The sequence below is a fragment of the Mesoplodon bidens genome, assembly GCF_964165515.1.
Source record: "Mesoplodon bidens genome assembly, chromosome: 1".
NCBI lineage: Eukaryota > Metazoa > Chordata > Mammalia > Artiodactyla > Ziphiidae > Mesoplodon > Mesoplodon bidens.
The window spans coordinates 214925372-214953009 of NC_138176.1; the positions used below are offsets into that span (position 1 = coordinate 214925372).

A 27638-nucleotide genomic window follows, 5' to 3' on the forward strand; every position below is an offset into this window, starting at 1 on the left:
TGGGGTGTTTTTGTTCTTCTTTCTCTAATTGCTTTAGGTGCAATGTTAGGTTGCTTATTTGAGATGTTTCCTGTTTCTTAAGGTGGGATTGTATTGCTATAAACTTCCCTCTTAGAACTGCTTTTGCTGCATCCCATAGGTTTTGGGTCGTCATGTCTCCATTGTCATTTCTTTTTGGTATTTTTTGATTTCCTCTTTGATATCTTCAGTGACCACTTCGTTATTATGTAGTGTATAGTTTAGCCTCCATGTGTTTGTATTTTTTACAGATCTTTTCATGTAATTGATATCTAGTCTCATAGCGTTGTGGTCGGAAAAGATACTTGATACAATTTCAATTTTCTTAAATTTACCAAGGCTTGATTTGTGACCCACGATATGGTCTATCCTGGAGAATGTTCCATGAGCACTTGAGAAAAATATGTATTTTGTTGTTTTTGGATGGAATGTCCTATAAATATCATTTAAGTCCATCTTGTTTAATGTATCATTTAAAGCTTGTGTTTCCTTATTTATTTTAATTTTGGATGATCTATCCATTGCTGAAAGTGGGGTGGTAAAGTCCCCTACTATGAATGTGTTACTGTCGATTTCCCCTTTTATGGCCGTTAGTATTTGCCTTATGTATTGAGGTGCTCCTATGTTGGGTGCATAAATATTTACAATAGTTATATCTTCTTCTTGGATCGATCCCTTGATCATTATGTAGTGTCCTTCTTTGTCTCTTCTAATAGCCTTTATTTTAAAGTCTATTTTGTCTGATATGAGAATTGCTACTCCAGCTTTCTTTTGGTTTCCATTTGCATGGAATATCTTTTTCCATCCCCTTACTTTGAGTCTTATGTGTCTCTAGGCTTGAAGTGGGTCTCTTGTAGACAGCATATATATGGGTCTTGTTTTTGTATCCATTCAGCCAATCTGTGTCTTTTGGTGGGAGCATTTAGTCCATTTACATTTAAGGTAATTATCAATATGTATGTTCCTATTCCCATTTTCTTAATTGTTTTGGGTTCGTTATTGTAGGTATTTTCCTTCTGTTGTGTTTCTTGCCTAGAGAAGTTCCTTTAGCATTTGTTGTAAAGCTAGTTTGGTGGTGCTGAACTCTCTCAGCTTTTGCTTGTCTGTAAACGTTTTAATTTCTCCATCAAGTCTGAATGAGATCCTTGCTGGGTAGAGTAATCTTAGTTTCAGGTTTTTCTCCTTCATCACTTTAAATATGTCCTGCCACTCCCTTCTGGCTTGCAGAGTTTCTGCTGAAAGATAGCTGTTAACCTTATGGGGATTCCCTTGTGTGTTATTTGTTGTTTTTCCCTTGCTGCTTTTAATATGTTTTCTTTGTATTTAATTTTTGACAGTTTGATTAATATGTGCCTTGGCGTATTTCTCCTTGGATTTATTCTGTATGGGACTCTCTGTGCTTCCTGGACTTGATTAACTATTTCCTTTCCCATATTAGGGAAGTTTTCAACTATAATCTCTTCAAATATTTTCTCAGTCCCTTTCTTTTTCTCTTCTTCTTCTGGAACCCCTATAATTCGAATGTTGGTGCGTTTAATGTTGTCCCAGAGGTCTCTGTGACTGTCCTCAGTTCTTTTCATTCTTTTTTCTTTCTTCTGCTCTGCAGTAGTTATTTCCCCTATTTTATTTTCCATATCACTTATCCGTTCTGCCTCAGTTAATCTGCTATTGATCCCATCTAGAGTTTTTTTTTTTTTTTTCGTGGTATGCAGGCCTCTCACTGTTGTGGCCTCCCCCGTTGCGGAGCACAGGCTCCAGAAGCGCAGGCTCAGCAGCCATGGCTCATGGGCCTAGCCGTTCCTCAGCATGTGGGATCTTCCCGGACCGGGGCACGAACCCGTGTCCCCTGCATCGGCAGGCGAACTCTCAACCACTGCGCCACCAGGGAAGCCCCCATCTAGAGTATTTTTAATTTCATTTATTGTGTTGTTCATTGTTGCTTGTTTCATCTTTAGCTCTTCTAAGTCCTTGTTAACTGTTTCTTGCATTTTGTCTATTCCGTTTCCAAGATTTTGGATCATCTTTACTACCATTATTCTGAATTCTTTTTCAGGTAGACTGCCTATTTCCTCTTCATTTGTTAGGTCTGGTGGGTTTTTATCTTGCTCCTTCTCCTGCTTTGTGTTTTTCTGTCTTCTCATTTTGCTTATCTTACTGTGTTTGGGGTCTCCTTTTTGCAGGCTGCAGGTTCGTAGTTCCCGTTGTTTTTGGTGTCTGTCCCCAGTGGCCTTGGTTGGTTCAGTAGGTTGTGTAGGCTTCCTGGTGGAGGAGACTAGTGCCTGTGTTCTGGTGGATGAGGCTGGATCTTGTCTTTCTGGTGGGCAGGTCCACGTGTGGTGGTGTGTTTTGGGGTGTCTGGGGAGTTTTTATGATTTTAGGCAGCCTCTCTGCTAATGGGTGGGGTTGTGTTCCTGTCTTGCTAGTTGTTTGGCATAGGGTGTCCAGCACTGTAGCTTGCTGGTCGTTGAGTGAAGCTGGGTGCTGGTGTTGAGATGGAGATCTCTTGAAGATTTTCGCCGTTTGATATTATGTGGAGCTGGGAGGTCTCTTGTGGACCAGTGTCCTGAAGTTGGCTCTCCCACCTCAGAGGCACAGCACTGACTCCTGGCTGCAGCACCAAGAGCCTTTCATCCACACGGCTCCTCAGTTTGGGATGATTCGTTGTCTATTCATGTATTCCACAGATGCAGGGTACATCAAGTTGATTGTGGAGCTTAATCCGCTGCTTCTGAGGCTGCTGGGAGAGATTTCCCTTTCTCTTCTTTGTTCTCACACCTCCCGGGTCTCAGCTTTGGAGTTGGCCCCGCCTCTGTGTGTAGATTGCTGGAGGGCGTCTGTTCTTCGATTGGACAGGACGAGGTTAAAGGAGCAGCTGCTTCGGGGACTCTGGCTCACTCAGTCCGGGAGGGAGGGAGGTGCACGGAGGGCGGGGCGAGCCTGCGGCGGCAGACGCCGGCATGACGTTGCACCAGCCGGAGGCGCGCCGTGCGCTCTCCCGGGGAAGCCGTCTCTGGATCCCGGGACCCCGGCGGTGGCGGGCTGCACAGGCTCACCGGATGGTAGGTGTGGATAGTGACCTACGCTCGCACACAAGCTTCTTGGCGGCGGCAGCAGTAGCCCCAGCGTCCCACGCCCGTCTCTGGGGTCCGCGCTTTTAGCCGCGGCTCGGCCCGTCTCTGTAGCTCCTTTAAGTAGCGCTCTTAATCCCCTCTCCTCGCGCACCAGGAAACAGAGGGAAGAAAAAGTCTCTTGCCTCTTCGGCAGGTCCAGCCTTCTTCCCGGGCTCCCTGCCGGCTACGCCTGGCAGTATTGATCCCTCTGCTGAGTTATCTTTCCCAGCATTGTTCCTTTCCATGGATTTTGGATTTCCTGGACCTTGAAATTTTGTGCTCCTTCAAAAACAGCAGAAAAAAGGATTTTTTCTTCAACAGTTTTTTTCATGCACTAGTGAAGATGTGCCTCCAGTGTTATATTTATGTAAGTTATTTCCTATCTTTTTAAGAAATACCTAAATGAGTTTTAACAGTTTAATTCTGCTGCTTAATTTTGCTTCTTTTCTAGGATTAGCAATATTTGTTCTATTTTAGTATGTGTTAATTTTTTTTTCGTTGGTATGGGCCAGGATATTTGCTCTTCTAGCATATTCTTCCTGATTTTGTCTTGTATAGGGTAATTGATCATGAGAGATATGAAATCAGTGAATTCTAGGCCTGCTAATAATAAGCACATCCATTGTTCAAATGAATCTTATCCAGTTTTTGTCCTTGATGAATAATCCACCTGGGAGGCGTTCTTCCATTGGCATAACATCTAAATCAGAACTGGACCTGGTCTATGATTTGCTAGCTTCTTTTCCCTTTGCTGTGTATTTACTCCAAAGTCCTAATTTCATTACTTTCTCAGGCAAATTCCCTCAGAGTAGTGGTTCTTATCTGGGACTGATTTGGCTGTCTCTCCCAAAGGGATATTTGGCAAAGTCTGCAGTCAGATTTGTTGTCATAACTGGGGGGTTGCTGCTGGCATCTGGTGGGTAGAAGCCAGGGATGCTGCTAAACATCTTACAGTGTACAGGGCAGCCCCCACAGCAATGACTTCTCTGGTTCAAACATGTCAGTACTGCCAAGGTTAAATCGTGCCCCAGAGCACAGGAAATACATTCGTGCCTCTTAATAATAGGTCACCTTCACATCACCTCGTAATGGCATCAAGGAGGCAGTGCTCTTCCTCAGAGGCTTGTCTGCAGTCCTGTCAGTTGTTCTATGATCACCTGTTAGAGCTGCATCATCTCTCAAAAGTGATTCAGTCACTGGATTTTTTTTTTTAATGGATTTGACCTGAATCTTTAAGAGAGAGCCTGTGAATGTTTTCCTCAATGGCCCTCTCGGAAGTACTGTCGTTTGCTCCCAGATGCCTCTTGCCTCTCCTGTGATTTCTCTGAGCCCCAGTCATGGGTCAGTAATGGCCTCTCTATTGCTTCTTCAGTAGCACCATCCTAAAGAGCAGTCAAGAGTGAGCTTATTTTTTCTATATTGTTTTACCTGTGTAGGCAGGACTTCAATATGTCATTCTCCCTTCCTTTTGATAGAATCTGCTGCAATCGCAGCTTTTCTCCACCCCAAACCTCTTACTTCCTTTGGTATAATTAACTGATATTTCTTTATGTTATTCTCCCACTGCTACTGTTCTGATAAGACTGGAATATGCTTTTAAAAGTAGTCTGGTCACTTGTTGATTTCTTGAGCAAATTTAGTTCTTAAAGTTATAGCATAACCAGAAAAGGCCTTTTAAGGGGACTTACCAGCATTTGGATCTCTATTAATTTCATTGAATCCTTTTTCTATCTGAATCCTAGAACATGGCATATTCCCTAATAAACACCTTCATTTTCTTTGACCTTCACTGATGTTTAGCTTTGTGGCTGCAACCATAATGTGAGACTCCAAACCTAAATCTGTATAGACCACAGATTATATAACCAGTGACTCTAGAGAAACTCTGAGAATATATAAAGGGGTGTGACTTGTAGAAGGGCCCACAGGCAAACTACAAAAACTTCAGAGATTAGCTCCTACCTGTTCCTTGGCACTGAATACAGTTTAAAACAATACACAGAAGCTAACAGCACTGCCCCCCTATTTCTGACACCAAGTCACACACTAGTCCTTGGTAGCCAACCTTAACTTAAAGTCAAGTCCTGTGATTTAATTGAAAAATACAGTTAAAGCAGCAAAAGATTATTGTGTGTATCAATGCCTAAAATGTCTATGTTGTGAAGTATTACCCCTTTCGAGATAAGGTTTTACGATGACAAAAGATGTTTTTTCCCTGTAACCAAGTGGTTCTCAAACTAAGCAGCATATAGAGATTACTAGGGGAGGTTTTAAAAAGTAATAATATCTGAATCCTACCCCCAGAGATTCATATGTAAATGGTCTGAGTTACGGCCTGGAGATTGGGAGTTTTAAAAGCTTCCCAGGTGATTCTGAAGGTGAGAATTAGCAGCTAACTTTGGAACGTTGCCATAACCTAATCCTTGCTCTGCTGTCATGGGTCAGATTAGGGTCAGCTGCAGGGACTTGCACAGTGCTGGCTTAATGAGGCCCCTGCACCTGTGCTTGTAGAGCTAGTGCCTATTAATTATGAATATGAAAAGAGCCATTTGTCTGTGTGCAAGTCATAGTAAGCTGAATGATCCACTAAGATCAAAATCCTTTGTTACCGGTACTTAATGATTCATCAAAGCCTAAAGACACCCATCCTGACAGTCTAGAAACTCCACTACCTGTGTTGTATTGTAGACAGAGTTCCAGCCCTTTTGGTGAGGTCTCAAGGGTTGTGACCATTGCAGCGAATCTGTAGAGTTTGGAAGTGATAATTATTATATCTCTTTCTGGATGGTCAGAGCCAAATAAGGGATAAACAGAGAAGTCAGAAAGATTGAGAGCAAAATAACAGCTTCATAACTGATAACACTCAATTTATGACCATTTGAGTGTCCTAATATTTCCTCCATTGAGTTAAATGTGCCCCAATAATTATATCTTTAATTAAGACGCCCATAATAATTAAGAACAGGGCTGGACGAGTGCAGTCCTTCCCTCCCCGAAGCCCCCAATAATTATATCTTTAATTAAGACGCCCATAATAGTTAAGGACAGGGCTGGACGAGTGCAGGCCTTCCCTCCTCCGAAGCCCCCTTCGTGCATGGAGATGCAGGAAGCAGATGAAGCTGTGAGTCCTAAGGGGGATAAGGAGTTGAGCTTGCTCAGTGTAAAACATGTCCTGTGTTTATAGAGGTATTCTATCTGAATTGAAAAATATATACAGATCATCTCTTATGTACCTAATTCTTACAAGATGCCGCAACGATATGAAAAAATAAACATACCTTCGGGATGTTTAAAATCTATCTGGGAAGCCTAGACACAGGCATGAAAAGCGTATTAAGACCAGAGGGCGTGGCTTAGAAGGGGTCAAATGAGGAGTACAGGTGCGAAATGTTTCACGATTCCTTCAGAAGTTGTGCGCGAAACCTGAGTTGGACCTCGATGGAGAGGATACATGTGGGGAGATGGAGGGAGAGGAGGAACTCAAGGGCATGCCAACGTACGTACAAACAGGATCAGCTACCTAATTAGCAGGGCCCGGTGCAAAATGAAAAGGTAGGGACCTCTGTTCAAATTCTTAAGCATTTCAAGCTGCAACAACAGAACATTAAGGCAAGTGCAGCGCTCTTCCAAGTGCAGGGCCTGTGAAGCTGCAGAGGTTACATGCCCATGAAGCTGGTCCCGGGTACAAATGAGGTGTCAGTGCCTCCTTGGGGGTGGTCTGTGTGCTTGTCTTTTGTTGAGAACTCTTCTCTGGAAATGGTTGAAAGGTGGAGTCCTGCCCTCTATTAGGGAGAGAATCTGATGCATGAGAAGCAGCCTGTGTGAGCCCTCATGAATGAGAATGAGTTCTCTAGGTGAATAAACACTGGGAGAGGATATCCGCTAAGGCTCACTAAGTTTGGAAAGCGAGAGGTCAAAGTTGTACAAGAAGAGATGTACTAGGGAAGAGAACTCCGAAGAAGTTTGAAGCCAAGGATCTTGGGATCTGAGCCAAAGTGAAGTGGGAAGCCATTAAAGCTTCAGAGTAAGGGGTGAGATGTGAGCAATGGAGGAATTGAAGAACTGTGCTGGCAGTGAGGTCCTGTGAAGAGGAGGCGGCAGACGTGAGCACCAGGAGGGCTCCCATTCCTGACCTCAGCCCTCAGATGAAGCAGCGTGGGGAGGCACAAGCAAAGAAACAGAGAAGTGTTTTCCGACATGTAGGGTGTGTGAGGCCAGGGCAATAGGTGGAATTGGGGGATCTTTTCTCGATGAGCAATTTACTCAGTGTGGAGAAATTTAGTGCAAAATAATCTGTGGACAAATACTGGAGAGTGCTAGACTCCGATGGAGAAATGCCTGAAGTGGATGTGTATCAACTGAAATGATTTTTTTAACATCAGCATATTTGTAGAAACTCTTTTTTTTCAGAGCTTTAAAAATGTAAGTTTTATTGGTGGGATTTATGCTTAGGGAGAGAATATTTAATAAGAGAACTTTGAAATTAATGACTTTTGGATAAACACAATTTTATAAGAGCATGTAACTGAGGTTTCTGTTTATTTTGTGAAGGACTGAAATTTAGTTTGACTTTGAAGAAAGCCTTTGAAGGGTGATATCTGAGATAACCATAAAAATATATTTCATTTTAGTTATTTTGAAGGGTTTAAACAGCAAGATGTAAAGAGTAGTACAGATTTTAAATTTAGATAGTTCTGGTTGATCTTCAGAATGTAACTCTCTGTATTAGTTACCCTATTTGTAAAAGAGAAAATGATAGCCTTCCATTTTGGTTTTGGGGTATGTGTGTGTTTGTTTTGGTTAGGATTAAAGGAAATGGCTTTATATAAAAAGCATAATTCCTAGTATAAAACAGATGCTCAATAAGTGTTTATTCCTTCTTTTTTTCTATATTAATTCTAATCTTCTTATCCTTAATTTTCTTTCTGGATTGTTTTCAGAAAAGGTTTTCAGTAACCCTTTATATCTTATGTATATAGATTTAGCTTTTCCACCTTAATAAAATCTTGAAATTTTTAGATTTATAACCGTTGTCAACTCAATAGCCTTCACTGATACTCATTGTCAAGAGTAACCAGAGAACCTCTATTAGGTAAGATTAAAACTACACTTGACCCTTGAACAACAGGGGTTTTGAACTGCATGTGTCTACTTAAACATAGATTTTTTTGTTTTTAACATCTTTGTTGGACTATAATTGCTTTACAATGGTGTGTTAGTTTCTGCTTTATAACAAAGTGAAGCAGCTATACATATACATATGTTCCCATATCTCTTCCCTCTTGCATCTCCCTCCCTCCCACCCTCCCTATCCCACCCCTCTAGGTGGTCACAAAGCACCAAGCTGATCTCCCTGTGCTATGCGGCTGCTTCCCACTAGCTATCTATTTTACATTTGTTAGTGTATACATGTCCATGCCACTCTCGCACTTCGTCCCAGCGTACCCTTCCCCCTCCCCGTGTCCTCAAGTCCATTCTCTACATCTGCATCTTTATTCCTGTCCTGCCCCTAGGTTCTTCAGAACCTTTTTTTCTTTTTTTTAGATTACATATATATGTGTTAGCATACAGTATTTGTTGTGAACAGGGGTTTTGGACTGTATGGGTCCACTTAAACATGGAGTTTTTTCAATAGTAAATACCCCAGTACAACATGATCTGTAGTTGGTTGAATTGCGGAGGGCCTAATATCAATTATACATGGATTTTCCACTGTGCATAGGGTCGGTGCTCCTATGTTGTTCAAGGGTCAACTGTATTAGACATTTAAAACAATTCATCATAATTAAATTATAAGAGGTCTTAAAGCTAAACCTGTTCAGTCCTCTCATATATAGATAAATACACCAAGTTCTGGAAAGGTAAAGGAAAGGGATTTGGAAAAAAAAGGATTTGGTTAGCAGCTGAATTACATTCCTTGGAGGTCTGTGAACTGATGCTCATCACCCTCAGACAGAACCTCACACACAGGGATGAGGTGAGAGGAAAGGGAGCTGCTCTGTCCTCACTGTCTTTTCAGTTGCAAAATCTGGTGTTGGGGAAAAAAAATTGAGTATTCAATAGACATCAAGTGGATACACTTAAAATGCTGTGAGAATCACCTTTATATATTTCATTTCTGAATATGGCTGAAACTACGGACACAATGGAGATATATAATTATCATGTGCGACCTTTATCGTTAATAAATGCACTGGGTTCTTTGGTTAATGAAAACTTTTTAAAATGCCTAATTGGGTTCTATTTTTCATCTTATAGAATCCTGGTGAAATATTTATTATTTTGAGAGATGAAGTAATTGGTGATTCTGTGGAGGTTGAATTTACGTCAAATAGTAAATGCATTAGAACACGGCCAGCCCTCTGGAATAAGACAGTCTGGTGTATGAAAGCTTTAGGTAAGAAATTTTTTTATGCTTTAATAAATATAAAACATCATTCTGAGTTTCTTTCAAAAAATTTATGGTAAATGGTTTCAGTTCTCTACAGAAACTAATATTGTTCTGCAGGTGTTTCCTGTGTTTAGCTTTCACATACCCATAGCTGTTATTATTAATCTGGATTCGCAAAAGCACAAATGTGTAAATTATGAGAACTTAGTTTGTGTACCATGTGGTAAAATGACAGCCAGTAACATCACATACTTTATGTCAGCAGAGAACACTTTAATATGTCAGCTATTAAATATGGAACTAAAATTATTTGCTTTATTTTAACAGGATTAGCAGACTTTTGGATTTTCATTCATGATTTTCTTTTTTCTTCTTTACTTTCTTTGCCATGCAAAAAAAGTATATTTTTTGAGTATATTTTTGTTTTGGAAAGCATAGTTCTTTTTCACTATTTTATCATCATGGTACCATTTCTATATACAATCTTCCCTCTTTTCCTTATTTAAATTATGAACTTAACCATTTTATTATCCAACTTTGCTTCAGCATGATAAGTTGCATTGGATTTAAAATTCCAGATGGAATAGACACACTTGCTGTGATAACTGTACTAAAATCAAAATTTAATATATTTCTGAATGTTTTGATATAAATGCAGGACTACTTGGTTTTTGAATTTATGGTGTCCTTTTATAATTAGAGAATAAAATTACCTAACTTTATAAATGTGGATTTCATAAAATATTTTAAAGTACAAAGATATTCAATCTTATTATAAATTTGGAAATATAGTAAAAATATTTAAAATTAAAGAATATATCAAGTGTATCCTGAACTTTTTTGTTTTCTTTTTAGACTGTAGCTATAATGAAATCCATTTACAGCGCATTTACAAATCTTTTCTGTTGTGTTGTGTGAAGCATGTGTCCCCTCTATGGATTTCCTTGCACAGCTTAGGTCAGAGTTGGATTATAGAAGGAAAGACTTTACACCGATCATTTATAAATGTCTTAGACACTGCTTCCTGTCATGGACAAGGATATGCAAAAGTGAGATAAGAAAGAATTCTTTCTGTTTCTTTTCCTTTTCTTCCAAAGCCCCTTACTTCCTTATGCCACATTTTTAAATGATTTAATGAGGAATAATTTTTAACTAATTAGTTTAGAAGTTAAACTAAATCTAGTTAGACTAAATCACTACAGAAAAATCAATATTACAAATTAAGAAGTACTTAGATAATACTTCCCAAATAGCAAATCAAAATGTCAAATAAAATTGTTCACATTAAGATTTTATGTTCAGTTTACCTAGTAGCTAAGAGCAGCGCAAAGAATAAAATGTCAAAGTTCAGTTGTTTTTCAGAAAAGGAGGAAACTGTAATTCCAAATTTTCCAATATATACCAGGCCATAATATTATCCATGTGGTTGAACAGAAAATTTGTAGTAAAAATAAACCAACCAACCAACCATTATTTACCAGTTATGCTAATTAAACCTTTCTAACTCTTTTTTTTTCAACTGGTGTATTATCTAAGTTAATGACAGATTGTCTTACAAAATGTTCGCTGCTATGTAGCAATATACAGGATAGTTCCATGAATAATTATGGGAATACGTATGGGACATGCCTCAGCAGAAATGGTCTTACTTTCTCCGTCTCAAGGCACAGTTTCTTGAAATTTTTTGAACCCTAGCAAGAACTACATTTTACATTATGACCCAGTACATATTCATGAAAACATAAAACAAAAGTTTTAAAAGCAATACTTAGACTTAGCCCTGACATATAAACAGCTTGGAAGTTGCCACTCCCATCCTTACAACAAGAAAAAGCCGAACAAACTGAAAATCAGTGGCTTTTCTTGAAGTCATTGGAGAACTAAGGTTGTAGGGTAAACAACCATCCCAAAATCTGGAGAGAAAGGTAAATCAAGACTGACATCTAAGATCTGCTTACCTGGAGCAGAAGTCACTGGAGCCATAAACTGGTAGGAGCACTTAAATGGTAATTCTGATGAATTGCTGGAAGCTGAATGTGGACTAGCTTGAAAGTAAGAAACTCCTGGGGGATGTAGTCTTAAGAGGCACCTATAATTTTGTGGAATTTACCACCAGGAACCTCATCAGGTTCACACAGTGAAGATCTGAGAAAGATCCCCTGAAGGGCTCTGCTAGATCACAAGAAGACTAATGGTGAAATACTCCCAGTATGTTCTCCATAACAAAGGTCTACTTTTCAGGGGAAACCACTTTACCAGAGCCTCATCCCAGCTGAGGAAGGGCATCCATCCTGTTGTAACCCCCTCTAGCCCTCAAGTCTCACTTAAGGTGGGGAAGGGAAAGCTATGCCACAGCAGAAACACTTGTGACGGTCACAGCTGAAAGACACAGGCCCACTAAAAGACTGATTTAATCATAAGATTAGACTGCTTCCCCTTCCCCCAACCTGACCATCACCACAGCAGGGTTCCAGTGTAATGGCAGTGGATTACAGTTGAAAGTATGCAAGATGCAGAATCTTTCTGAGGAGGAGTACTTACGGAAGCACAAGGTTAGGAGGGAAGACAAGGACAAGGACTGTAGAGGAATTTGAAGACTCTGGTACCCACAGCTACAGCAAACAGTAAATACAGCCTAACTCCTAGACAGATTACTCTCAGTACACACTTACCTGTTTCATTTCTTATATCTGATACAGCATGTCTAGTTTTCAACAAAAAAGTTACAAAACATGCCAAGAAGCCAGGAAAAAACATAGTCTAGAGAGATGAAACACACATCAGCCCAGACAGATGTGACACAGATGTCGGAATTATCAGATAGGGAATTTTATATAACTATGATTAATATGTTAAGGGCTATAATGAAAACTAGACAACATGCAGGAGCATTTGGGTAATATAAGTAGAGAGAAAGTTATTTTATTTCTTTTCATTTTTTCAGTGTTAGAACCTACTAAATTGATGTCGTGATGAACCAATGGGTCACAAACCACAGCTGGAGAAACTACTCTTTGGAACCGCACTGCCCACATCTGGTTATTTAAACTTCGTTATAATTCAATGAAATTTAAAATTCAGTTGCACTATCCATATTTTAGGTGCTTCATTGGAACATATCCAATGAACATATCTCAGGAAGTTTGATTGGACAGGACTGACCATACAGTAGAGTTCCTTTTTCTCTACACCAATTACAGAGTAAGAGGGCGTGCCCAGTGAGCTCTTCCAGGCTAGTGGTCTGTGCAGAATCTGCAGTGTAGTTAAGGAAACACTTAATTGGTGGCCAAGAGGGCTGTTTTTATTCTGTATTGAACCATTTACTGGATAACTTTAGACAAGTCTCTTGATCTTTCTGTGCCTCAGTTTTCTTACGGATAAAAAAGCTTCTCTACTTACATTTTAAGTCCTCCTTTATAGGATGTTTGGAGATAAGGGAGACAATGTATAAGACAACACTGAACATCCAACTGAGGAACAAAGTGTCAGTCTCTCCCTCTAGCAAATCCCTTACACATGAGTGGCTTTTCTGGAATAACTCACATTCAGCTTCTGAATGGGGTGTGATAAACCATTTCAAAACTTCCTTCTCTTCCTTTTGGGGAAAAGAATTGAGGGCACCGTCTTTCTCTATAAATACTATACTCCTCATTTTGCCCCCCTCTCTCCTCCTAGTCTTCTGTTTACATCTCTTGATATAAAATTTGTCCCTTTTCATTCTTGGGCAGTCATGCTCAGGAGCATTCCTAATTCTGTGTCATCTCATGTATAGTCCCTGTACCCAATGGTGACTTCCAGGACAGGAAATGATCTCAGTCAGTATCTCAGACCATCTAATAATAGTCTATAAAGATTTAAGCCTTTAAAATTTGTTTGTGCTACTTCTTTGAATACCAAATTAAAATGGAGGATCTAACCCTAAAGTGGAAACATACCAGGGACCCTTCCCCACTCTCAGGGTTCTCTGGAAGAATATTGATGCCTCAGGTTCAGGAGATGGCCTCCATCTGGCAGTCTCTTTCCAGTCTAGGAAAACTGCTCATGTGACTTCATTTCTGATCACCTGGCTCGTGGCTTAATCAGTCACATTACTTAAAATGTGGTTTGCTCTCTGTAAGTGTTCTCTTGTGCTATACCCAGAGCTTCCTGTACTGAGTCTAGCTGGTGTTGAGGGCTGGTAGAGCAACTTCACAATACTGTCGCAGATGCAGGCTTATTTCTAGTCATCATTCCATAGTCCCTAGGGTGTGGTCACAATCATCATGGAACAAGAGGACCTCTAAGCCTCTTGCTATCACACCTGTATTCCAAGCAATGTGATGAAGCTAGGTGTGCTGGAACCATTGCATTTCAGGTTGCAAAATGCAATTCTACACACCTCTTCCCTACTTCACATTCAGTGATATTCCCTTGTGCACTAGTATTCTTGGGCTGCCATAATAAAATACCACAGACTGGATAGTGGCCACCTTCTTGCTCTGTCCTCACATGGCCTTTTCTCTGTGCACATGCACTTCTGGTGTTTCTTCTCATAAGTCCTTATTAGATAAGGACCCCATCATTATGACCACAGTTTAACCTTAATTACCTCCTTAAAGGCCTTATCTCCAAATACAGTCATATTGGGGGTTAAGGCTTCAGCATATGAATTTGGGGGAAACACAATTCTGTCCATAACACCTTGGTAGCTTGAAATTGGCCATGGTGGGAATATTTATACCACAGAAGTTGGCAAAACTATGCATCAGTGCTTTTTTTTTTTTTCTTTCTGAGAATCCATTTATCAGCGCACCACTGGGATAAAGAAATGGAGAGGGCCTCATTAAACTAAGAAGGTTTCTGTAAGATATATCTGCTGGTATTTCATTAGTCAGAACTTAATCCCAAGGTCATATATAGCTGAAAGGAAGAATAGAAAAACTAGTCTTTTTAGTTGATCAGCAATGTGCCTAGCAAAAAATAAAATCAGAATTCTGTTTCTAAAAGGAAGACATTGGGGTAGGCAGCTAGCATTTTCTGTTAGAGAAGGATACCCGTCTAAGACCAACTAGAATTCTTCACTTCTTTGGAGACCTCCTCTTAACCATTATAAATAAGTGTGTATGTGTGTGTGTTAACAGACTTTCAGCATTGAGGTATAGCAAATACTCTGAGGTCTTCTTTTTATCGTTCTCAGAACTCAAAATTTTCTCTACTCAACCCAACATTTTGCCATACTAATATACTTTTTAAATGTATGTCTCTTTTTAGCTTGGTAACAATTCAAAGAAAAACAAAATTATGTTGAAGTACAATTATGCTGACCAAGATATCAGGAATAAATAAGTTTATTCTCATGTTAACTTCTAAAGAAATTAGAATATTTTAAGTATCCTATATCAAAGAAGTACCAAGCAAATATTCTCACCATATATCTTTCATGATTTATCACCTGACTTTCTTTCAGAAGGTTAACATCCCATCATAAAACTCCTAATCTCTTTTCTGATAAACAAAGTCAATATTTTCTTTCAAAATCATCTTTATGAAATCTACTGAAATTGATTTCATTTCACTCCAGTAACTCCAGAACCCCCTTTACTATGTGCACACAGCTGTAGCTGATGAGGTGGACTTTACAACTTTCAGTTTTTTTGAGATTTCTCTTACATTCTCTGTTGGATGAATACTTACTTTTGGAAGAGAGAACTTTTCTACATATATTTTCTTTATAATACAGGTTAAGTGTCTAGTCAAGCAATATGAGAGGAGGAAATTTTAGCTTCTTGATCTAGTTAAATATAAGATTGTTATGTTGGCTTTAAATTTTCCTGAGCAATATTATAAGAGGTCCTTTATCCTCTTCAGGAGATAAAGTAAAATTAATGCTTAAACCTTAAGAACTTTTAAATATTCAACATTTCATCAGGTGGTTTCATCAGGTGCCTTGTACTTAATGGCTTATTCCAAACCCCAGATGTTTGCATGACAATTTTCCAGGAGAATTTGGGAAATATCTCTGTGACAAAGAGTGAAAGTTTTTAAGTGTGTTCTGTGAATGAATTTAAAGAGCTAAATTTTCTTTAATTTTGTTACAATAAAACACAACCTTTCCATTGAAGTGATTATTTAGTGTTATTCTTTCACAGAGAGCACAACAGTCTCGGGTAACTTTAACTTTCTTGATGTGTTACAGCAACATTTACAATGGCGTATATCAGTCACCTTGAACAACTTGTTCACAAAAAGGATGAATGGGTGGGGTAAATAGTACTTAAATAACAGGGCATTAAACCTTGCCTTCCCAAGGGTTTTTCATTGTTATCAATTGAATAAAAGTTCTATAATTTCAATCAACTCTCCTCTTTCTTTTTCCAAACAATTTTAAGAAACTTTCCTGTAATTAATGGGAACTTTCTTCCTCAGATTAACAACAAATACTTAACTTTTAATGAATGACTTTACTGTTGTAAATTCAAAGTATTACATAGAGATGATTATAGATTACTCCAAAAAATGGAGGTTAGAAGATAAGGAGAAAAGATTTAGTGTTTTGCTTTTATTATAATTTTAACATGTTTTAATCCTTTAAGTTTTTTTAAACAATTAAGTGCAAAATTACATATTCTATTTTGTGGTTTCTAACTACTAAGGATAAAAAAAGAAAACAATTAAGTGTTAAAAGCTAGTAAAATTGTTATGAATTCTTAAAGCCTGACTTCATATTCTCTAAGAGATATAATACTGTGGTACATGCATTTATAGACTCAGCTCCTAACTCTCTCTTTGTGTTTTATAAGATTTTCCTGCTGGCTCTGTCAATGTCATTGTCTACTGTGATGGAATCATTAAAGCCACAGCAGAGATTAAATACTATTCAACCCCAAAGTCTATGAAATGCCTATTGGGAGCAGCAGGTCCAGGAGATGGTGTGTACCAGGTAAATCGATCTTTCCATGAAGTCGACAATAAGCTAAAGAGCTAATGTGGAATAAACGAATGCATACTTTGGTATAAAGTCTGAATGTTGGTTGAATAAGAATGAATTACTGATCATTAGGAAAGGAAGAAATTGACCTATGTGATGCAGAAATGTAGATGAATTAGTTTGTGTAAGTCAAGTCATTCCAGATAATGTCACTGGGAGACAGGTTATCCATTACACAATAGCTGTTGTCATGGGCTCATTTTCAAGCTGTTGCACACCAGATAAAGAAAGACAGAAGGATTAAAGAGAACTCTTAAACAATGAATTTCCTCTTTATCCAGATGTGGGCAATACAAGATAAAAGAAGGTTTGAGGTTAAGCACTCAGGAAAAACAAAGAGTACCACCAAAAAGGAAGTGTGTGGTGTTAATCTAGTAATTGTTATTTTCATGAGGAAATTTCCAAGCTCAGTGTATGTTTTTCTTAGTTTCATTTATCATTGTTGTCTGACAGTGAAAGTTATTCCTTTAAATTAACAACATTTATTTGGAATTCCAGAAATGCTACACTTTTCTGAGAACTCTGCAAAGTGGCATTGCAGGTTTTTTTCTCTAGTGTGACAAAGTAGTCCTCAGCAAGGATGACTTGGTGAGAAGTTTCTAATCCTCTCCAAGGCCCTGAGTTTGGACCTTCTCCAGTGAGTGACAGATGATGTGAGTGCCCTGCCCTAAGGGACTCATGGACTTAGAATGTCAAAAGTGCATTTTGATCAACTGTAAGCCATTAGTTTAATTTCTGAATTCTGTTTTATTTTTTGTTACCTGACCTACTTTCAGTGGAGAGAAAGCTTGCTTAATGTGGAACTTCTTTATGTGCTTATTACATCAGATTTTCAGAGTGAAATAAATGTCATTTCTTTTAATAGCTGCTTGATAATTAGAATTATAACTTTGCTTAATGGCCTTAGTTTTTCTGTGGGCATGGGAGGAGACCAGAGGAGAGGCGAAGAAAGAGGTAGTTGAATTGAACATGCGATCTTCAGATTTACCACAAAACACTCCATAAGACTTGTAACAGAACCATCAATGATAGGAATGTTGACAGGTTGTCGTGAAGCCTTATTGTTTAAACCAGTTTGGAACTGGAGGCTTTGTTATTTATTTTGTGTGACATATTTTTCTATTAGAGTTCTCCTTTGTGAATGATACATTTTAGAACAATAGAAAAGGTAAAAATGTCTTAGAGAAGGACAGGGAGTAAAATACCATTTGTCAAACTGAGGAGTCTGAGGACATTCGACAAAATATCTATATTGTAACTGCAAAGCAAGAATAAAAGTAACACACTGAAATACAGATCGTTTCACTTTCCTGTGACACGTCTACCTTATCCTCTACTTAAAAAACTTTATTCATTACACAAAGACTAATAACAGCATTATATTGCATTATCAGTATTCAGTCAGCATAGAAGTAAAGTAGCCCCCAAAACACCTTTTTGTGTTGGTTTTGCCTTTGGGGAGGAAAAAAATCTTTGTTTATAGTGAAAATTAAATGTAATTTTTGACTCAAACAGTTTTTCAGAATGTTGTAACATGCAAGTCATGATTTCTTCTACAGCTTTGAATGAATAAAAACTTTTTTGAGTAGTTTTTAGGTAACTAGAAAATGTTTTGGTTCATTTTTACCCTCAGTGTCAGAAATGAGAGGTGAGGAAGGGTTTCTCCCCTCCACTGAGCCTTGGTTCCTATAGTAAAAGGAAGATTGTTGGACAGTCACAGCTTGATTCAGACTTTGACTCTCAGGAAAGAGGCACTTTAAACCTGAGGTTTGAGTGTGGAGAGGTAGAATTACTGTAAGCTGGTCACAGCAGACCACAGCTTGGTAAGATGCATTAAGAGATTTGGTTTAATATATACAATTTAAGATGGGTTTAGAGGTTCTGCTATTGTCATGAGGGGACCTACACATATTGTGGAATTAGATTAAACAAATTCTGAGTCTGAGATCTCAGACCCGGCAGAGCTATACCATCACAATCCTGACACACATGGAAAAGGCTGCAATTCACTCAGTCGCCATCACATCTTGGACTAGGTATGACACGGGGTTCGTCTCATCCACTGACATCTGGACCACATGAGGCTTCCCTACCTTGAATTTACCAAGATGGTGAAAGTTGGACTCCACCCTTGATTAAAAAGAAGGATCTGGGCTTTCCTGGTGGAGCAGTGGTTGAGAGTCCGCCTGCCGATGCAGGGGACACGGGTTCGTGCCCTGGTCCGGGAGGATCCCACATGCCACGGAGCGGCTGGACCCGTGAGCCATGGCCGCTGGGCCTGCGCATCCGGATCCTGTGCTCCGCAACGGGAGAGGCCACAACAGTGAGAGGCCCGCATACCGCAAAAAAAAAAAAAAGAAGGATCTGCAGGGACACAAAGGAACCTTGTTGTGTTTTAGGGTTACTTGGCCTCAATGGTGGTGTCCCAGCCCACACTGTGCTTCTCCTTGTTGGCATTTGGTGGTTCCTTTGACATTTGGCTTTGCTCTCGTGTACATTACATTTTAAAAGTTGTCTAAAAAGCTGTGCTTTTCCTCTCCAGCATACAACACTGCAGTAATTGTTTCCTTCATGTGCTTCTCTACTACTTTAATTGGGCGATTTGGATATGTTGCACATAGTCCGATGAACATCTCTATTCAAAGAACAATGTGCGTTGTAATTTTATTCACCATATTTATTGTGTATTTGTCAGGACATATACCAGCAGATTTAAGGTTGTGTGTTTTTTTTTTTTGCGGTATGCGGGCCTCTCACTGTTGTGGCCTCTCCCGTTGCAGAGCACAGGCTCCGGACGTGCAGGCCCAGCGGCCATGGCTCACGGGCCCAGCCGCTCCACGGCATGTGGGATCTTCCCGGACCGGGGCACAAACCCATGTCCCCTGCATCGGCAGGCAGACTCTCAACCACTGCGCCACCAGGGAAGCCCTCTCTTTTTTAATATATGTATTTTGTGCTATAAAATTTTCTCTCAGCCCTGCTTTAGCTGTGTTTCACAAATTTTTATATGTTATATTTCACTTTCATTGAGTTTAATCTACTTTTTCATTTCCCTTGAGATTTATTATTTGATTCTGGATTATTTAGAAGTATTGTTTGCCTTCCAAATGTTTGGAGACTTTCCCATTATCTTTATGTTATGGATTTCTACTTAGATTTCATGTAGTCAGAAAACATTTATGATTTAAATTGTTTTAAATTTGTTGAGATTTTTTTATATCCCAGGAGATGCTCTATCATCCTTTATGTTCCACAGGCACTTGGAGAGAATGTGTATTCTGCTATTGTTGGATGGAATGTTCTAAAAATGTTGTTTAGTTCCTTGTTGGTTAGATCATTGGATGATAGTGTATTGAGTTTGTCTATATTCTTGCTAATTTTCTGTCCATTTGTTCTATCCATTTTTGAAAGACATATTTATGTCTCCAACTACAGTTATAAGTTTGTCTATTTCTCCTATCAGTTCTGTCAGCTTTTACCTCACATATTTTTGCAGCTTTGGTGCATACACATTTAGGATTATTATGTCTTCTTGGTGGATTGATCCTTTTATCAGTATATAATGTCTCTTTCTGTTTTTGGTAATCTTCTTTGCTATAGTGTCTACTTTATCTAAAATTAATATAGCTACTCATGCTTTCCTTTGTCATGATTCCATGATCTATATTTTTTTTATCCTTTCACTTTTATCTGTCCATACTGGTGATTTGAAGTAAGTTTCTTAAAGAGAGCGTGTCACTAGATCATGTTTTTAATCCACCCTACAAATCACTGTCTTAATTGGTATGTTTAGACCATTTACATTTAATGTAATAATTGGTATGTTAGGGCTTTAGTCTGCCATTTAATTTTTTGGTTTTAGTTTGCTCTCTGCTTTTTATTTATCTAGGGTTTTTCTTGCCTTACTGCATTTTACTTAAAATTTTTAAAAGATTTCTATTTTGATGTATCTCTTGTGTTTTGAGTACATCTCTTTGCACATCTCTTTTAGTGGTTGCTCTAGACAGTGTTACATATTCATAACTTATCACAGTCTACATATGTCCTCATTTTACCTGTTTGAGTGAAGTATTGAAATCATCTCCCTTTCTTTCCCTCTACCCCTACCCCATTTATGATATAAAAGCCTTAGATATTCCATCTACATACATTTAGAACCACATCAGATAGTATTTTAGTTTTTGCTTCAAACACTGAACATAATTTAGAAAACTCAAGAGGAGAAGGAAAGCCTATTGTATTTACCTATTTTTTTAATTTACTGTGTTCTTTCTTCCTTACCCCTGTTCCATGATTCTTTTTTTTTATCATACCCTTACTGTTTAGAGAATTTGTTTATTTTTTGTTTTAGGGTGTATCCGCTGGCAACAAATTTCCTAAGTTTTCCTTCATCTGAGAATGTCCTAATTTCCGCTTCATTACTGAAGGATGTTTTTGCTAGGCATAAGACTCTTGGTTGAGAGTTCTTTTTCTTTTAGCACTTGACAAATACTGTGCCTCTTCTTTCCTACATCGATGGTTACTACTGTGTTTCTAATTGTTTTTACCCTCTAAGTAAGGTTTTGTTTCTCTCTCCCTTATTTCAAATTTTTTTCTTTGTCCTTAATTGTTGAAGTAACTTATGATGTCTCTCAGCATGTAATTCTTTGGGTTTAACCTGTTTGTGGTTTGCTCAGTTTCTTGAATCTGTATGTTTGTCTCTTGCTAAATTCAGGATGTCTTCAGTCATTATTTCTTTGTGTACTTTTTCATCCCTACCCTCTTTCTCCTCTCCTGGGACTCTAAATTACATGAATGTTAAATTTTTTTGTTATACTCTCACAAGTACCTCAAATGCTATTTATTTTTTTCAGTCTATTTTCTCTCTGTTATACAGGTTGAGTATTTTTTATTGTTCTAGCTTTAAGTTTACTGATTCTTTCCTCTATCCTTTCCATTCTGCTGTTGAGCCCATCCACTGAGGTCTTATTTTGATTATTACATTTTTCAGTTCTAAAATTACAAATTGGTTATTTTTTATACCTTCTCTTTCCTTGTTGAGGCTTTCTATTTCCTTGCTGAGACCTTCTATTTTTTATTTATTTATTTCAAGAATGAGTGTTATTGCTTGTTGAAACATTTTTATCATGGCTGTTTTAAAATCTTTGTCAGATAATTACAAAATTCTTCTCATCTGGTTTTGGCCTTTATTGATTGTCTCTTCATTTAGTTATGAGATCTTTCTGAGTCTTGTTTCTTGTATGATAATTGATTTTCTATTGAAATCTGACCATTTCCGTTGCATTTAAGGAGAAGAAAAGGAGAAAGTGTAACTCTTCCATCTTCCCAGAAGTAAAAGTCCATAATTCTAATATCTTTTAAAATAGATATGTTATGTATTTTTCTCTCTTAGGAAGAAATATTCATTATAATAAAGTTGCTTATAGAAATAAGTATATATGTATATAACATCTTCATATTCAAATAGAATTGTGATCTATAAATATATATACAAATTACTTTTTAAGTACATTCATCAATCCCACATTCCATCACAGGGCACTGAAAAAATTCCCTTGGAAAAAGTCATATGTTTACTTCATTATTTTGTAATTATTCTTCTATTTAATTTTTTTGTCTATTTCGTATATTAGTTTTTCTGCTTTCTTTTTCTCATGTTCTTGATAAATAGAGATCTATGTGTGCATGCTTATGTATATATGTTTATATTATTTATGTATATTTAATTTTTCCTAAAACCAAACACTATTGCCAATATAATTTTATCATTTTATTCTGCTCTTATTTTTGTATCAAGTTGCTCATTTATAACTAATGTCTTAGGTTGGTTGTGAATTTTGCTGAACAAATATTAAACTACTCCATTTTAATTTTTCTGCTTGGAGAACAGTTGTGCCAACCTCATCACGTATTCTTAGGGTTGCACAATTTATTTGAAGGAGAGAAAAATTTATGGCATTTTCCAATTTCGATGCCAGTGTTTAGAAATGATGCCTATTTTCATCCTTGAAATTTAAAAAGAAGCATAACTACTCAAATCAGGTTTTTCTAGTTAGGGTATCTTCTGGGGAGAAATTCTTTGGGGATTATGTTAGTAACCATTTCTGTGATTTTTCACACCTTTGTTTTGTGTTCTGTACAGTTTATTTATATGCAGGTATAATACTAGTAGCATGATGATGAAATTGAAAACAGAAATGATTCAGCTAGTTATCATAGGCTAGAATATTAAATGGTATCTGCACTCTTTCTTAATTAATTAAATATCCTTTTCTGCATAGTGAGAGCTTTTGTTCTGATTCTAAGAACGCTGCTACTTCATTTTAAAAGTTCAATGATATAAGCTGTAGCATTTCTCACATTAAAGTGTCGTAGTTCCTCTGTGTGAGAAGTTGTACTTCTAAGATTCCTCCTGGGAACTCATGCTCTTTTGAATTCTCTATATCTCAGAATTTCAGAGCTGAAGGAACCTGAGAGGTTATCTTATGCCTAACTTATACAAGAGTGTAGTAACTGTATTGACACACTAATCTCTACTCATTAAATCTTGTACACTTTGGGGAAGAAATAGTAAGTTTATCTCTTTATTTTTAAATGTCAAGGACAAGATAATAGCCTATGCAGAACTCTCATGGCCATTGACACAAGTTTTGTTTGTTTGTTTGTTTGTTTTTAATTATCTTGACTTTTTTTTTTTTTTTTTTTTTTTTTTTTTAAATTTATTTATTTTTATTTTTGGCTGTGTTGGGTCTTCGTTTCTGTGCAAGGACTTTCTCTAGTTGTGGCAAGTGGGGGCCACTCTTCATCATGGTGCGCGGGCCTCTCACTGTCGTGGCCTCTCTTGTTGCGGAGCACAGGCTCCAGACGCGCAGGCTCAGTAGTTGTGGCTCACGGGCCCAGTTGCTCCGTGGCATGTGGGATCTTCCCAGACCAGGGCTCGAACCCGTGCCCCCTGCATTGGCAGGCAGATTCTCAACCACTGCGCCACCAGGGAAGCCCTTGACTTTTTTTTATAGTGTTTATTTTTACTTGTTGACAGTTTGCTTTATTTATTTATTTATTTTTGGCTGTGTTGGGTCTTCGTTTCTGTGCGAGGGCTTTCTCTAGTTGTGGAGAGCGGGGGCCACTCTTCATCGCGGTGCGCGGGCCTCTCACTATTGCAGCCTCTCTTGTTGCGGAGCACAGGCTCCAGACGCGCAGGCTCAGTAATTTTGGCTCACGGGCCCAGTTGCTCCGCGGCATGTGGGATCTTCCCAGACCGGGGCACGAACCCGTGTCCCCTGCATCAGCAGGCAGACTCTCAACCACTGCACCACCAGGGAAGCCCGACACAAGTTTTTAAGAAACTTTATAAACTAATGTTAGGGTTTTTATAATTTCTTAATTCCTTTTATCAAGTCCTATAGCTAAAACATATTCTTTTTGAGCTTTAGCGTAAAGAATGTGCAAATACATTGCCAGTAATGTTTTGCCCCACTGTTCCTATCAAAGACTTCCTGAAAAGACTGAGTAATAATTACTCTAATATAAAGTTTTCACAACATTATTAATAGAATAGGTCCCACTCATATCAATATTCAACTGCATAAGCAGTCATAGTTATGCTGATACTTAAATAAGCTTAATTTAACCCACATAACAAACATATCCATGTTACGTATTATAAGCCTTAAACAACTCCTTGTTGCTTGATGAATTAAAATCTTTTTGTCAGACATACAAGGCACTTTTTTGAAATGCCCACTTCCTCTCTCTCATTCTTCTGCAGTCTTATGGAAATTCCTGAAATCCTTAACCAGGTCATGCTCCATGACACCTCCCTGACTATATGCAATTTGTGCCTTTAGTCCAGAGCTCCTTATTTGCATAGCAATCTCAACTTTGGTCATCTCTTCCATAGAGCCTTTCCTGACTGTTTCTTCCTCTGTGGAATTGAGCCACTTCCCTTTTTGCCTGCCCTGTACCTGACCTGTAGAGATTTTGTATAATAGTACCTAGAACTCAGTTCATTGCCCCAAAACAATGACAAGTCCCTGAATGTCTTGATGGCAGAGCTTGTTGTCTCATCTCCCCTCCATCTGCTTTTTTGTTTTTTTTTATAAATGATCTGGATGAAAGGGCTTCGCATAGTTCATAGCATTAAGTCGATTAATGTTGGGTTTTGCTATGCATTCCATAGCTATAGGTTGAGAAAAAGACTTTCATCCTTTCTCTCCACTTCTAGGTAGGACTTTTAGAAAATCCAGAAAGGCCTGAACCACTTTATTATTTGAGGTGCCCAGATTATTGAAAAATGAAGAAATAGAGTAACATCTTTTTTTTTTCAATCCAGTCATTTAATTTCTGTGACTCCGTATTGGCGTTATGTATAATTTATTTGGAAATCATTTCAAACGTCTTTATTGGACACTTTTGTTTCACAGTTCTCTCTCCACCCCATGGCTTTGTTGATTGGCCCACTTCCTCAGCTTTAATCAACTATGTCACACGTCGATTTGGTCCCAGACATTGCTTCACAAAACTCAGTTCAAAAGAACGGTGGCCTTTGCAATAGGTTATGTCATTGGTAGTAGAACACTTGGATTCTGCATGGCTCCTCCCAAAATGTTCAGATTAGGGAAATAAAGTTGATATATAGTTATTTTATATTTAAAGGGGAAAAATAGGCCAAGATGAATATTCTCCCTCACTTTGACACAGAAATAAAATAATCTATTTAAGACTATTCCATTGCTAACCCTTAAGGTAAAGAATCAGACTCATCATTTTATTATTTCATTTATTAAAATGTAACATGTATTTTAACAGAATTTATTATTGAAACAAATTTCAGTGTTATCATTGACCTCCTGTTATGCTCTTCTAAAATTAGTGAGTATTTAAGTAAATTAACTCATCCAAAAGCAAAGACTTATTTCTTGCATCCGTTCTTCTATTATTCTAATAATTGGCTTTTAGGCAAGTCCCTGATGTTTTGTATTATTCTTTTAAAAAAAGGTATAAGTATTATTAAAGATTACTCAGTATTTCCTCCAGTCAATAATTTTCTATTATATTACACTAAGATGAGTTTCTCTGTATATACCTTAACTAAGAAAAAATTTCCTTTTCATTTGAAAACAGAATGACATTGATGAACTTGATCATATTCTCACATCAACATTCAAACAGGAGATACCATATTATGAGTTCCAATCACTCCAAACTGAAATCTACCCTCAAAAAGAATGTGAGTATTTTCCAAATGCATCAATTATTCTATTTGTCACATTTCAGTGTATGTAACTACTTAATAAATATTATAGCAATATTTATAATATAAATATTATAGCATTGCTGATGAAATGTTTTGACAATCCCCATCCCTGGTGAGAGAAGTGGTTTTTATTCTAAGGAAATATTTAGATAATGTGTGATGAAAATTGTTCATCATAACATTATTTATAGTTACCAAAAATGGAAATAACTTCCAAAGATAGGTAACTGGTCAAATAAATTTTGGTGCATCTGTTAATGCAACCATCATAAACAAATTTTATCATAAATTGATTTGCTGGCTGGAGTGATGCTTTGATATATATTTAATCAAATAAAAGCAGGGTATACAGCAGTAGATAGAGTGTGATCCTCTGTTTTAAAAAGTATATATGTTTAATAGCATATGTTTATATATATGTATATATATATACATATATATATATATAAATTGATGGTCTGGACAGATATGCCTCTGCTAACAGTTATGTTTGGGTTGTGCAATTTCGGAGATTACGTTTTTTTAGTTTGCTTTATCTGTATTTTGTACAATGACTACATATTATTTTTATCATATAAATATATATATACATATATAAAGAAAAGCATATATAGGAGATACTATAAAAAAATCATACTTTAAATTTTATCACGAGCTCAGTAGCATACTTTCTATATTAGTTTGTTTCTGCGTAATTGGTTGACACATTGTTTATAATACGTTTATATGCCCAGTATGTGCCAATCACTATGATGGAGATGTAATGGTGAGTAAGATAGGCATGGAGCAAAAGGATATTAGAGGTCTCCTGTAGGCATACTGTAGGACTAATGAGCAGAGATTTTTTTCTGTGCTATTTGAAGCAGTTTTATCATCAGGCTGGCAGGCCTGAGGGAAGCAGGAAGAAAAGAATAGGAGCCTTAAGGGACAGCCGACTGTGATTCACCCAGATGTGCTAGAACCTGCATTATGTATGGTGAGGTTACATTATGGGGAAAGGTCAATGGTAGGCTAGTTTTGAATAACTAATTTGTGATAGTAGTGCAAACTTATTTTTATTTCCCATATACATTTTAACAACACAATTCACTACAAAGGTTAGACATTAGGTTGGGATAGAAAAGGAACATGACATGATCTCTCACTTAAGACACTCATCATTTAACTGGAGAAACAAGATCATATATATGTAATAATAGAAAGAAACAAGGTGCTACACTTCATGAAATTCATTATACTGACAAAAGAATTTTAGAGAAAAGCTGGATTATTCTTCAGGCTATGCTTCCTAAAGGAGGTGGGATTTTACCTAGGTCTTGAATTATGTGTCTCAGTGAGAAAAGAGAAAGGAAACAGGAATTCTAAGGAAGAGAAAGTGTATCCAAAGGTATGAAGATGGAGTTATTACACAACTTTACAAATACCCTCAGCATTATATTTGTTTAGGGTTGTGGAACGAGAATTGTGGGGTTGGAGAGGAGAGGATGGCTGTGCTCTCTCATTTTATAGATAAAGAATTCAAGGTGGGATTGAAAGTGCTTCTCAGTGTCTCATTTAGGTTGTAGGATACGAATTTTAGAATTGGAAAGGATGGAATAGACTTGGTCCTTTATTTTTATAGAAAAGGAATTCTGGATTGGTTAAATTGGAGCACCTGATCATGTGGATCTGATTCAGTAGGTATGGGGTACAGTCAAGCTTCTGCTTTTCAAACAAGCTTCAAGGTAAAGCTGATGCCGCTCGTGCTCAGACCTTTCACTGAGTATCAAGGGTTTAGAGCAGTGGTTCTCAAACTTGGTGCATATTATAATTAGCTGCAGAGCCTTCAGAATATCCCATGCCTAGGCCACACCCCCCAAATTAATGAAGAATCTGGGAGTGGGTTCCAGCTATCAG

General features: G+C 37.7%; 1 protein-coding gene across 7 annotated transcripts in view; it reads left to right on the forward strand.

Moving 5' to 3' along the window:
- The window catches only part of BANK1 (B cell scaffold protein with ankyrin repeats 1), a 336673-nt gene that overhangs the window by 86130 nt on the left and 222905 nt on the right, over window positions 1–27638 (forward strand). For all 7 annotated transcript variants that reach the window (XM_081242858.1, XM_081242857.1, XM_081242855.1 and 4 more), the window contains exons 4-6: window positions 9387–9525; window positions 16299–16438; window positions 25610–25715. In XM_081242858.1, the coding sequence (XP_081098984.1) occupies window positions 9387–9525; window positions 16299–16438; window positions 25610–25715 (385 nt within the window). The remainder of the gene's footprint in view (window positions 1–9386; window positions 9526–16298; window positions 16439–25609; window positions 25716–27638) is intronic.